Source organism: Lepidochelys kempii, chromosome 1 (genome assembly GCF_965140265.1).
Source record: "Lepidochelys kempii isolate rLepKem1 chromosome 1, rLepKem1.hap2, whole genome shotgun sequence".
Lineage (NCBI taxonomy): Eukaryota > Metazoa > Chordata > Testudines > Cheloniidae > Lepidochelys > Lepidochelys kempii.
Window position 1 is genome coordinate 19,101,926 of NC_133256.1, and position 14,227 is coordinate 19,116,152.

The 14,227-nt window shown below is 43.7% G+C and overlaps 1 protein-coding gene across 1 annotated transcript in view; it reads right to left on the reverse strand.

The window, feature by feature from the left end:
• Nucleotides 1–5,486: 5,486 nt before the first annotated feature.
• Nucleotides 5,487–14,227, reverse strand: part of PRCP (prolylcarboxypeptidase) — a 70,177-nt gene continuing 61,436 nt past the window's right edge. The window contains exon 9 of the mRNA XM_073335818.1: nucleotides 5,487–9,160. Coding sequence (XP_073191919.1) covers nucleotides 8,956–9,160 — 205 coding nt within the window. The 3' untranslated portion in view covers nucleotides 5,487–8,955. The remainder of the gene's footprint in view (nucleotides 9,161–14,227) is intronic.

Sequence of the window (14,227 nt, forward strand, 5' to 3'; positions counted from 1 at the left end):
TAAGCAGATACATTCAGCTATTCTAACAGATTTTCTTTAAGCCTTGAATACCCCTCTCACACTCACTAAGATAATCACATTAGTTTTGTCATTAAAAGATCCCTTTTATAGAAAGTACCTAAACCGCTTAAACCACCCAGAGAGGTCACATACATTAGAAAACAACAAGCCAAACGGAAGGGATTTGCTATTCCCTGTCTCAGCGTTTCACTGCACCTATTTTCTAAACTCAGGAGATTGAACTAAAAGATTTTGCAAATTATCAGCAAAGGGTAAAGCAGCCGAGTCCTGGGCAGCTTTGCACTCAGCCCTGCCTCTACCCCAGCTCAATACTGAAGAACCACATCAGAAAGGAGGCTCTGGGAAGTTGCATATGACAGAACAGTGCTGTTGAACCTCGTCTGAGGAGCACTTGCTCCCCACTGAGGTGACACCCAGTATTACACAAAGAGGCTTAAAGCCAAGGAAATGGAAACCTACCGCCCTGTCCACACTACACTCCGGACTATGCTGATTTACCCCAGTTGAGCCAGCATGTTCAAACAAGCTTGTGAATCCTGACTTCAGCTTAACCAGCTTATGACATCTGCTACTCTTTTCTGTGTGAGGAGAAATAGGTTACAACCAGACTAGGGAACCATGGTTTAGCCTTTTCCTTAATTTTTGTCTTGCAGTAGCGTAGCACCTAAAGCCCAATCCAGTGTCGGAGCCCCATGGCATCCAGCAGGGTACATACATATCATGAGAAGTCAATCCTGGCCCCAAAGTGTCTGATGAGCAGCAACAAACAGACTGTAACATATAGACACACTATAAACACTATTGTGATTAGTAGAGCTGGTTTTTGGAACTTTTCACCTAAATTATTTTCATCCAGAAAAATTCACTTTTTGTGTGTGGGCTGAGGGGAAGTAGGGCTGGGGGTGAGGTGGGAGGGGAGGCAGAAAATTATTGTCCGCTCTGCAGTTTCCCTGCTCATTGTCAGCACAGAACACCCAGATTTCCAGGCTTCTGGGGAAGGCTGCCAGGCAGATTGCTGCAGAACCAGGACTTCCAGGGCCTGGGGTTCCCAGCTCTCAAAGTCTCAGGCTCCTCGAGCTGCCTGGTGAGCTGCTTGTTCCTGCCCTTCCCCCCTCCTCCCTCTGCAGTGAGCTGCTGGAGTATCTTTGAAATGTTGCAAAAATGTCTAAATAAAGCAGTGCTTTAGCTTTTTCTACATGACATTTCAGCAGGCCCAGACCAGGGGAAATTTTTTCTGAACTAATTTTTTTTTTAATTTTGGAATTCCTCGTGGAACAGGAATTCTGATTTCCAGACAGCTCCAACCATTATCACAACATGCAGCCACCACAGCACACCCACTAACCTCACTGTCCTTGTCCTCACTAGACGGGTTTTCTCTAAATTCCTCACTCTAGCAGCTGCACCACTAAAGTACAAATGGTGAGCGCTCTACTGCAGCCAGGGCATGGACATTTCTACCACTGCATCACGCGAGCCTGCTCGGAGCAGGTCTAGACAACAGCCACGTGAGACCGAGCTACACTTCACTGTTACTAACATTGCCGGAGAGTGACACTGCCCAAACGTACATTGGTTAAAAAGTTTGAAAGTTGGCTCCTAACAAATACCTAGGCCAAAATCTCAAAAGGAATAAAAACCTAAAGTTAGCCTCCTCAGATTATATTTTGGAATTTACGAGGCTGGATTTTCACAAAGCATCCAAGTATAGAAAACTACTTTAGGTCAATGATGGCTCCTGAGACCTGCACAGTTGGATTAATAGCAACTAAACTACCTTGCATTGGAGGCAGAAGGGTTAAAAAGTCCCTTTATTTAAAACCCTCTATGACATTTGTAAAATAGTCTATCTGGAACATGCTAGGTGTGCCTAACACAGTACATGATTGATTGGTGTGACACGAAGGGTTTATCAAAAGGCACAGAGTGCGCAAGTAGGAAGAACATGGATGACAAACCCATCAGTAGCCACAGGGAGATGGTCTGTCATTGCAGTGCTGTAAGATACTCTGAAGCCTAAATGGAAAGGCTCTTGGATCTTAGCAGAGAGCAGTGCACTCACTCCAGCAGCATCTATCATCTCCTCATTTATCTTGCCTAGGAAGGAGAAGCTGGAGACAAGGCAGTAGCTGTCAAGATTCTTAAAGGTAGGAGATCTTACGCCCTTCTTGAGCCTGGACACTGGGGTGGTAACATGCCCCTTCTTACAGCCAGATTCTGATACCCTTATTCGTATTGAAAGCGCCTAACTCCACAAGCGACCAGATAGACTGCAATGGGCCTACTCGTCATGTTGGGCACTAGTCAAGATAAATATAGGCATTATACTCTGGACCTTAATGAAGAAATTTACTATGCCAGCCAGCAGTGGGACACTATTCCCTAACAACTTTGCCTGGGCAAAGCATGAGTCCATTTGATGGGGCATGACAAATTTCACCTAAAGCTTTCAGGGGAGAATGCTGTATTTACAGTACGAGTTGTAATGTTTCACCTTCAGATCTCCGAGCACAGCCTCAGGAAGGCACACCAGCCATTTCTTCCTTGCATTCTTACTTGTTGGAGGACTTGAAGTCTGTTGTGTTCTAATTAGGGCCTCATTTAGGGTTCCCCAGCCTCCTTCCAGGCTTGTGAACTCAATCTTTCCTCATATGGACCTTACTCCCTGCAGAGGTGATATTCAAAGGCATGCATGGGAGTTGGGCACCTCTCAGGGGATTTGGGCCTAACTGTCCTCTGCGTCTTTTGAAATCTCCTCCGCTTGAACCTTAAATCCTCAAAACTCTTTCCATACGCCTTGTCCTGCTGCTTTCTGGTACCCAGTTCTTTACTAATACAAATTCAAGCCATCGGTTCCAAACTTTCCCTTTATTCTCATTTAGTTTCGCTCTGTTAAGTAGGTTTCAGAGTAACAGCCGTGTTAGTCTGTATTCGCAAAAAGAAAAGGAGTACTTGTGGCACCTTAGAGACTAACCAGTTTATTTGAGCATGAGCTTTCGAAGTGAGCTGTAGCTCACGAAAGCTCATGCTCAAATAAATTGGTTAGTCTCTAAGGTGCCACAAGTACTCCTTTTCTTTCTGTTAAGTAGATGAGTCAGTGTGACGGGCTCTCTCGGATGCAACCTGGACTGTGGGACCACTAAGCCCTCCAACCTGGGCTACCTCTCACCGTGATGCTGATGTGAACCTGCAAGCCTCTGACAGACTCTGCACTTACAGAGCCATCCACAGGCAAGGACACACCTGAGTTACTCGAATGATCTCTCAGCCACTCATGAACCATCAATAGAGAGCAAGGGTGGCCAACCTGAACCTGAGAAGGAGCCAGAATTTACCAATGTACATTGCCAACGAGCCACAGTAATACGCCAGCAGCCCCCCATCAGCTCCCCCACCCTCACCGCTCCCAGCGCCTCCCACCCACCAGCAGCCCCACCGATCAGCGCCTCCCTCTCTCTCCCCAGACCTCCCGATCAGCTGGTTAGTGGCATGCAGGAGGCTCGGGGGGTGGGAGGCGGGAGCGAGGGCACAGCAGGCTCAGGGGAGGAGGCGGGAAAGGGGTAAAGTAGGGGGCAGGGCCCGTGGAGGAGCCAGGGGTTGAGCAGTGAGCACCCCCCGGCACATTGGAAAGTTGGCGCCTGTAGCTCCAGCCCCGGAGTCGGTGCCTAGACAAGGAGCCGCCTATTAACTTCTGAAGAGCCGCATGTGACTCCAGAGCCACAGGTTGGCCACCCGATAGAGAGGCTTCAGCCAATGCCCCCCAGTCTTATACCCCAGAACTGTACCATCTTCACTGGACAGAAGCCTGACCAGTGTAAGTTCATTACTTAGTTCACCAGTTCTTCACAGGAAAGTGGACATGCGCCAGCCTTTGTAACCTGAGCTGAGATTCCCCCAGTCACTTCAACCAATGCACACTGTTCTGGGTAAGATATAAAACAGATTAACTACAGAAAGATCGATTTTAAGTGATTGTAAGTAGCAGGCATAGAGATCAGTTAGAAACAAAAATAAATCTGCAGCCTAAATTTTAACTTTAACAGACTAAGCAAGATTTGAATCAAGCAACGTCTCACCCTAATAGATGGTACAAACAAGTTACAGTTCCTCTGCATACAAACTGGACCACTTTCCATGCTGAGACCAAACTTCCCCAGTTCAAAGTCTTTTCCTTGCAGACGTTCTTCCAGGTGTTGAGATGGACAGGAGAGAAGCCAAATGATGATGTCACTGTCCCTCTTTTATACTTTCTTCCAGCTGCTAGAAAGATCCTTTCTGTGACGTGGGGGACAGGTTGCCCCCATTGGCCAAGAAGTTTCCACTGCGTACATACCTTCTCTAAGGAGTCTCTGGGATAATGGATTCTTTTCTTGGTGGGCCATCAACGCCTGTCTGACCCTCCTTTGTTGCAACTGAAAGGCTGGCCGTGAGGGTTTCCAACCGTAAAACATATTTCAGTGATACACACAGCAATACTTCATAACTTCACATACAATGATAGCACATACAATCCAACAGGACAGTAATGTTCAACCAATCAAGGCTTTTAAAATGATACCTCACAAGGCATACTTTGTGCAAATCACATCATTATAGGACAGTGGTGAATATGGGGGTTCCAGGGTGCTACTTTGAGGTAAAGTGTCACAGCCAGGATAGCTTCTCCTCAAGATGGAGTTTAGATATTTTTGGTAACCTCTCTGACAATGCATGTTTGACTGTATTAGAGATCTAGGTCAGTGGTTTTCAACTTTTTTTCATTTGTGGACCCTTAAAATAATTCAAATGGAAATACAGACCCCTTTGGAAATCTTAGACATAATTTGCAGGACACCCAGAGGTCCGCAGACCACAGGTTGAAAACCACTGGTCTAAGTATTTAACATTTCCCAGGAGCATAATACACTGTAGACAGCAGCTGTTCAAACTTTCGCATTTCAGTCTGCTTAGTCCTATCTAACTTTCACCTTTTGGGACTGTCAATTACTGCCAAGGATACCAGTGGTTTCCATGATGCTTGTCTATCTAGATACTTACATGGCCCTCATATCAGTGTAGAAATGTGAGCAGACATTTGTCTGTTGGGGCCTGGACTGAGACTAACAAAAACCAGCAATCAGATAGCAACTTTCAAATACTACTCACCTAAGCTAGATTCAAACCAGCAGGCTAGAGAAGAAAGGGTTATTTGCCCATTACCAAGCTCCTGAGCCATCAAATCCCCCAAGCACTGAAGAGTTAAAACAGCTTTCTTATTTGAACCAGCATGGGGCATCTGAACACCTGACCCCTTGGATATTACAAAGCAGTGGTAACTTAACAGTGGCATATTTAGCTCACATTCCCCATCTGTGGCTCAAGCATAAAGTAGAAAAACTTACTTACAGAAATGCTAACAGACCCCAACATCTTTCTAATATCAGCAATCTGCTTACTTTAAAAATGAAACAAGCAACTTCCAGAAATTCACATTTATTTATCTTTAATACTTGTTACAGCATATTTTTGTCATACAGATTTCAATTTCAAAATCTTTTAGCTGTAAGATCCATTGTTAGTGGTTTTTGATTCACATGTCATCAGTGCTACACATACAAATTTAAATTTGCTTTATTTTATGCATTTTTCCCCAAAAAGGCAACATATACTTAAAACAAAAGAATTCACAATACACATGAACAAAAGTGTATCTAATGTATCTGGGAATATCTTCTTGAAGGGCATGAAATATGGTCCTATCATGATACAGCTGAGCATAGAAAGTAACAATCCTATCATGGCTCTTGATAGTCTAACATGCATGACATAAGCAGGGAAAGTTACATTTCAAAATGAGGTAGTCGATCTTTGTTGATGGTCATTCCCTAATGGACAAATTCTTGGACCAGGTCTGAAAGATCCTTTAAGGGAAAGTACATAGATGGATCTACAGTTTCAATGATAAGGATGAAGACCTGTAGAAAGCCCTGTTAAACAGAACAGAACACTGGTCACCTTGTTAAAAATCTAGGAAAAGTGGTAAGGGCCTGATCCATACACTGAAGTGTATGGAAAGACTCTCAGTGACTTCGATGGGCTCTTTGAATCAAGCCCTTAGATACTACAAGAATGGTACAGCATGAGTTCGGCCTACAACAGATGGAAGCAATAACCATCTTCTAGAAGTCTGAGCGAGGGACTGGATAGAGCTAATGGAAATATTTTTTTAATATAAAGATTTGGGGAGCGGAGTCAAAAAAGGGCCTTTTCATAAAATTGTGAAAAAAATATTTGAAATATTCCTTTAAAAAATTAAAACAAAAATGCCACAGAAAATGGCAAAAAGCAGAGATGGAGGGGGAGGGGAAAAAAAAGTTTTTTTTAAAGACAGTTGTTTTTGAAAACCGAAGCATTTTCAAGACATTTTAGTTCAATCATCTTTAGATCTGACAAGTGTTCCCTCTGCAGTCAATGAAAGTAGTTGGATTAGGCCCTTATCCTCTCTCTCCTTGATTATGAGTGGTTCGTGCATTCCCAATGTTTAGATTTACTTGGTCAGTTTTCTCCCTTGCCCTTCAATAAAGTATGTTAAAAATAAACCTAGATGCCATCTTAAAATACTATTGATTGTGTCTTCAAGTTTTAACTTTTGTTTGGCAGTGGACGCAGGAAATTTGGTTAGTTTTTATTTGATCTAAAACGTTTTAACACAAAAAAAATAAGGCCACTATTTTATTGTAACGTACACACACACATACCCCCTCCCCAGATTAGGACACATTTACATCATAATGCTAGAAAATTGACCCATTTGAATGGAGATTACTAACACCTGACAGATTTTAGTCCAGTTCTAAAGAGCTCTTCCCCTTGCACTTCGATGCTTCTCTGGTCTCACTCTTTATAGGCTCCAAAGTGATTACCTGCTAAAGACAGAGCATGAAAGGTCCAGACTGCTGAACCTGAACATAAAGGCCTCCTTGTTCAAATCAACCTTTCCTAGAACACTGGAGCAAAAGCAAGGATATGCCAAGAGCTCTGTCAAACAAGAGAACCGGACATACTGGAGTGTATCAAAAAAATTAAAGGTTCAGAATAAGATCCATTTTGTTCCTAGAAAATGCTGGATTGTGTGGGAATGTAAAAAGCTGTCTGGAGTAAGAAGGAATGCTGTATTTTAGGCTGAGAAATACAAACAAAACTGGAATTTTAAGAGACCTTTGGGTCCATTTGTTGCATTGAGACTTTCTGAAATGAAATTATCTAGTCCCATTAGCCTAGAAAGGGGGCCTTTTGGAAGAAGGCTTTCAGTGTGAACAAAGCCAAAGCTGCAAAGTGAGTGGACTCCCTCAGCCATTTATTAATGTCAAATATGCTGTCTGCATGAATTGGGCAGTGTCTCTCTTTTGGAAGCCCTACAGAAAGCCATCTAATGCACCTGCTCTGCTGAGCACTGCCTCACACTTTGGGTTAATGCTGTCGCAACAGTTTAGCTGCATTCTGAATAGTTTGCCCTGCAAACAATTTTTAAAAGGCCTTTATTGAACCACCATCAGCAACCAGACCATGCAGAATCTCATCAATACACAGAAAGGGGAAAAAAAACAAGGTCCAGCCCCAATTATTTGTCACTTAATACCATCTAGCTAGCACAAGTACTGTGTCAGGTTCCCTCTCTAGGAGGAGAGTTTAGAGAAAAAGTTTCCCAGTGATGATTTGAAAAAAAAACAAAAAACAAATGAAATGTTTGTGGGAAAGACAAGGAAGAAAATACCCACATTTCTCTTTGGCAGCAGCAGATAGCCTGGCCCTGGACCTAAGAGAAGCCGTGTGGGAGGGAGAAAAGTGATAAATTGTGCACAGCCAATCAATTAGAGAATTAATCAACAAAAGTGTGTTCAGGGGCCAGTCCTGGTTGTTTCTATTCTCCTCTGCACAGAACAACCATACAGTATACGACAACTTGCTTAAGACGCTGCTGAAAACAAGAAAAATATTGAGCTGATTCCTACTATTCTGCTTTAAAAGTCTTTCCGCCCATGAAATCACATCCCAGTGTGGTTTTGTTCGTACTCTAAAATAACTCCTCCAGCCCTCACCATATCAGAATGGTTTGTATCCCCATGTAACTCTCCAGTACAGAGACGACAACTGTCTGAAGCCAAGGGATCACCCAAACTCAGCTCCCTCTCATGGTTTTGTTTTCAACTGGACGTTGGAAACAATAAAAGTTCTTGCTGGAAAGCCTGGAGAGACTTGCAAGCAGTCTCTAAAGACAAGGGTTTGCCTGTAGGAGGCGATACTCAGCAGGTCTCCCTCTACTTATCAAGTGAACAGATGTGCTTTCTCACTCTTCGGGTTACAGTATTCACTAATTAGTCTGTGTCTGATAGAAGACAGCGTACATGCAGTTTGTGTTGATAAGGGAAAGTCCTAGGGCAGATCTCAGCTGGTGCTCCTGTCGGAGGTATGGCAATTTACACCAGCTGAGAAGCAGCCCCTGCATTGAGATCCAGTTGAAATCAGTGACAGCTTTGCCATGGAGTTCAGCAGTCCCTGCATTTGGTCGAGCACACACTTCGTTAGTAACTTTGGAAACTGATTTTGTGAGGATGTGTGTGCCTTGTAGGAATCAGGCCCCACGCAAGCATGTTGCAAAGAGGATGTAATGCAGCATTTGGTATTAGCGGAACAGGAAAGCAAGCCACCATGGGTGACTCAAGCCATGTACTTTATTGATTGAGGTTTGCTATTGGAGCAGACTCGCAACTGTCAGCCACCTCCTCTATCCCGCAGTGATAGGCACAGTGCTGACAGCCACCATACGTATAGCTAGTAAAGGACGAGAGGAAGCAAGGGCAAAAAACGTTTTGAATAGAACTCTGTAATAAGGGCCTGCTCCTGCTCCCATTGAAGGCAATGGGAGATAATGACCACCATTATTACAGTACCACTTTAGTGCTTATGCCTGTACTTTTCAATCCATTGCTTCATGTACTGAACTTCCAAGGCCCGGGCTTGCAGCACAGATTTGGGGTCACTGGGATTACTGGCACGCAAGTCCAAGTGATGAGCTCCTTCTGGGATCACAATTGCAGTGAGAGAGTCTGTGATGTTCCGAGTCACTCCACCTCCAGACCATGGGTCCAATCCGCCATTGCTATAAGGAAAGTCCATATAGCCCGTTAGATTACAGTTAATATCCTGAGTGACGGTATCTGTGTGATAAAGCTAGGGGTCACTCAGCAGCCACTGTTATGATCAGAGGCTCAGTATTCAGGATAGATCCAAATTCTACAAAGTCCCCCTGCTCTGTGGTGTTCTGCTTCAGCATTCTGCCACCAACTGGGGCGCAGGCTGTCCCCTCCCACACAAAAAAGCCACGGAAGGGAACGTCTCACAAGAACAACTCAGTGAAAAATTCAGTGCAAAGGTTACCTTAGATTGCCACACAAGGAGGGGGGCCTTACTTGTTGATTCCAGGAGGTGACAAGAAGCCATAGGGAATGACAGGATGGCACTATCTGCCCACTCTCCCAGCGGAAGGGCTCCCTTGGGCCTGTACTTTCACAGACTCCCACCAGACAATGGCAGCTCCTGGGGGCTTTGGCTCCCAGTCCGAGGCTGTATTAACTTTCACCGCTAACAGGGCCAGAGGGGAGGACGATCACGTGTCTTATCCTCATGACCCATCCACTCCACATTTTGAAGGTTTTTTTCAGATTCATAGGAGCTAGAAATGCACAGCCCAATCCTGGGCACAGACGATCCTCAGCTGCCAGGGCAACTGGTGAGAGTTAAGCACATTTCCCTCCCTTGGGGACATTCATCTCAGACAACGTGTCCTGCTAATGCTCTTATGCAGTGGTTTTCATCCAGGGAGTATAAAATTTAAAGCACCGTGAGTGTACGGGTCAGATTGTGATACTTATAGCACCTTACTCCATGAACAGTCCTACCGAAGTGAATGGGGCTACTTCTGGAATAACATACCACTCTGTGGGGAGTAAGGGTCTTGCATGCTGGCTCAGTATGATTTGTATGAACTCCTTGGGGATCCATTTCTGCCCCCACTGAAATCCAGCTCCTCATGAGATAAAATGTGGCCGTTTTTTCATAGAGTTCAGCAACAACATGCGACAGCTTAAACAGTAACTGAAGTAGCCTACATTCACTTAAAGTTACTGGGGGAACTGAGCCATCTTCGTTTGCAAATTCACATTCAAATGGGTAAACTTTTCAAACACACAGATTGCCTTTTCCGTACAGAATAAGAGTGACTGTAGCAGAGTGATATGTCAATATACTTCTATCTTCTCTTTTCCCTTCTGCACTTTCAGTACCAAGCTATTCATTTATTTATGCCTTTATTTTAATGCCTTTTCTGCAAAAATCATGGAGTAACTTCCCTGTTCTTACAGATGGGTCAACTGGGAAAGGTCCAGTTTTTCGAAGTGTCCATGAATTTTGGGTGCCCAGCTAGAGACACCATCCAGTGGACACTTCTGAAAATTCAAGCCTCACAGGCAACAATCTAAACCCCAATGAAATCGATGGGAGGCTTTCCATGGGCTTTGGATCAGGTCCAACGTGATTTACCCAAGTCCATACAGCAAATCAGTGGCAGAATCAGGATTAGCATTTAAGAACGTCTAATTCCCAATCCTGGGCTCAGTCCACTAAAACCTATGGTACTTTTTCCCCCATCCCTTCCATTCAACAAGGTTATCTCTAGTGCCATCTCTCCAGATGAAAGGAGAGACCTTGGACAGCACACCAAATAAACGCATAGTCTCTGGGGGTAATCCTTATTTGTTCACTCCCATTTAAATCAGGGGAACTGCTGCAACAAAAAGGATTATAGCCCTGGGCTTTTTTATTTTATTTTATTTAGAATGCTAGTTTTAAGTTAAATCTTTCAGATACTCTTCCTGGGACACAAAAGACATTTCTATTACATCTGTAGTCACGCAGCTAGAAATATGTTAGGTTAGATCTCAGGCTGTTGCTTGGTCAGCATAGAGGCCACTGAACACTTTGTGCACCTTCATGATGATCTGTCCTGAGCCAAATCTGATGCATTATAGAATCGGATGCCTAGAGGGACAGGGGTCTGTTGATGTCACGCAGCCATCGTGTTTCATAAGAATATCAGTCGATTACACTCAAAACATTTGTCTCTGTCTCCAACTTTTGACCTCGAAGAACTACAATAAAAACTGACTGCGTTTGAACTATAATATTACAGTGTTTGTTTTTCCTCAGTGGAAAATAACAGGAAATCTTGCATCTCTCTCTGTACCTCTAATTTCAATAGATCTTAATATGGCTCGGGAGAAAAAAACATTCTGTATTTGCAAAACAAAAACACAGAGAGAACTGCACAATAAGCAAAATGCATTTGATTCAAAAGGTCTCCTGAATCAGCCCAGTGCCTTAGCAACAGTAGGCTGAGTTGCTGAGAGACCCGAAACGTACATGGACTTGGATTTCTTGGTCCCACTCATGTGGAAATTAAAGCGTGCAGCAGGAAACCACCACCAACCCTGGCTTTCATGGGAGAGTCTGGCTGCTCCATCCAAGGTTCTGGCCAACGTGCCAAGTGATGGCATGGCGGCACTGATGGAGATTGAGAAACAATGCTCAGTAGGGGCTTTATCCTGGAAGGTGCTGAGTGCTCGGATCCTGATCCACCAAGGCAGTTAAGCATGTGCTTAACTAAGCATATGAATAGTCCTATTTACTTCAATGCAGACTCAAAGTTAAGCTTAAGTGCTTTGCTGAGCATCTTGCAAGTAAAGAGTCTGAGAATACAAGAGAATAAATTCAAGCAAACACTCATTTTTATCCAAGTGAAATAATATTCAGGAGTCAGCCATTCCTCTCCATTCACTACATGGTTACAAATGCTTCTTGAGGGACAAGTTAAAAGGAAATCATCATTGACAAGGATCCTGGTGAGGCTTTGAAAAAAATCAAGTTTCCAGTGTAAAGTTCCTATCTCCCACCCCCATCATTAGTTCTTTATCCCTGCCATCACTGCCTAGTACGGACAGTACAAACAGAACTTCCTAAGGGGCCTTGACCCTAAAGAAACATCCCTATGAGAAAACTCCCAACCCATTTTCTCAGAACAGGCCCATCTGTCACCCTCACCCCCAGCCCCTCCTAGGGACCAGGAGAAGCAGCTGGGAGGAGCCTTCACAGTCTGACATCATCACTCAGCTCTGAAACTTGCCACTCGCAACAAAAACTCTACAATCCCATGTGTTAATGGGATTAAAGTATGGTTTCCACCATGATGCAAGGTTTCCATGCCATGCCAACTGAAAAACTGAATAGCTTCCAATAAGACTCTCTGGTATGAAAATTGCTGAGAGTGAAATAGTCACTGCGAACACCAAGCTCACAAAAACTCAAGTTGTAATAAAGGTGCACTTTCCCAGAGAGCCATACCACATCGGCCATGGTCTCAGTAGTGTTCACAAGCTGAGAGAGTTTGATGGAAGTTCCAAGGAGCTACAGAAGTGGTGCTGTGGATTTCTCTGAGTCAATGCTGACGCATCAGCATGGTGCTCTAAGACACTGCTGCTAAGGGTGTCATCTTTTGGATGTCAGGGCAGAAGTCATGACAATTTTTGTTTCTTATGTATCTCAGGGCATTTTTTGTAGGAGTAGAGACATCAGTTCCAATATCCTGGCCAAATTCCAATCTGGGTAATTACATTCGGCCTGAAGAAAATCCACCCAACGGTTCCATTCCAATATAGTATGCTTCACTCATTGTCCTAAAACTGTTGTGAGAGTTGCTTTGCAGTTAAACAGATGTTGCATTTTACTCCATGTGGGGCTGCATCTCCATGGTGGGTGTAGGGATTCTTTGTTGCCCGTCAGGATAAAAGGTAAGATATACCATATATATATATATATGGTATATATATGTATATATGGTATATATATGTATATATGGTATATATATGTATGGTATTGATAATATGCCTGTCCGAAGGAAACAGCTCAGCTTGTGGTCCAAAGCATTGTGTGTAAAGCATTTCTTTTTCACTCATTTGGTTGCTTTCATGCTTTTCTGGTTTCAAATGCCCTGAGCTGGCATAAATGCTTAAACATGCTTTAAATATGTTTGTTTGCTCATCTGTCAATTTATAAAGCAGATTCATACTGTACAATTTTATGGAATCTTATTAAGAACAAGCTACAATTTGCAGGAACTAAACTAGATGGGTTGGGGGGGGGTGTTATTTAAATAAAGTTTCCGTCAAAGCACAGTTTCACACTTTGGAGCAGATACCCTGCTGGGGAAGGAACAGCAAGAGACCAATAAGAGAGCTCCAAGGCCTATTGCTTTTCTAAGAGACCAAAGTCACAGGCTGAAATCCTGAGAATAATCCCTGATTCAAGGATGCCTTACTTTTAAAATACACAGCTATTTACTCGGTCCAAAAGACTAATTCTGACTTTTGTTAAAAAAGTTTCTTTTCTAAAAGAACTTGAACAATTTGAACGATAGCACAAGTCGTCTCTCAGGGAGCTGCAAGCTGTAGGCAATCACTGTGTGCTGCACAAGAAGAAAGACTGATCTCCCTATCAGAGTTCCTATCTTTCTCTCTTTAAAAATAAAGGGGGGAAGAAATCTAGAAAGCTGCTTAAGAAACAATGATTAATAGTCGTTTGCTGAAAGAATTGTCTCATGTGTTAGGAAAGGAGGGCCAGTTTGTGGATTTGGAGTCTATACTACAAATTATATTTATACTCCCTACATTTTCTTATTAAAAGGAGGATCATTCCCCATGTTACAGAGACTAGAAGATGGGCTGTAAAAGATTAGGCTACTGGTTTGTATACTGAGAGGAGACTGTGAAAGAAGCAGGAGGCCCCCAGAATCTCCGCTAAAAGGGCCTGAGAACAAAACTGGTGAAAGGGGCCCAGAAGGAGACCTAGTAGACAGACAGAAGGGCAAGGAACACTGGGAAGGGGAAAGTTGATGTTGACTTGGTGACAGAGATGACAGGTAGAGCCAGGGGCAGGCAACAACCAGTATTCCTGAGTACCCCAACAAGGGGGTGTGTGAGGCTGGACAGCCAACATCCCACAGGGAAATTAAGAGACTCAGGCCTTGGCCAAGAGAATAGAGGGCTTGAGACATGACTGGCTTCCATGTTCAGGGCCCCAAGCTAAGGCTTTCAAAAGAGGCTGGGTGGCAGCTCCA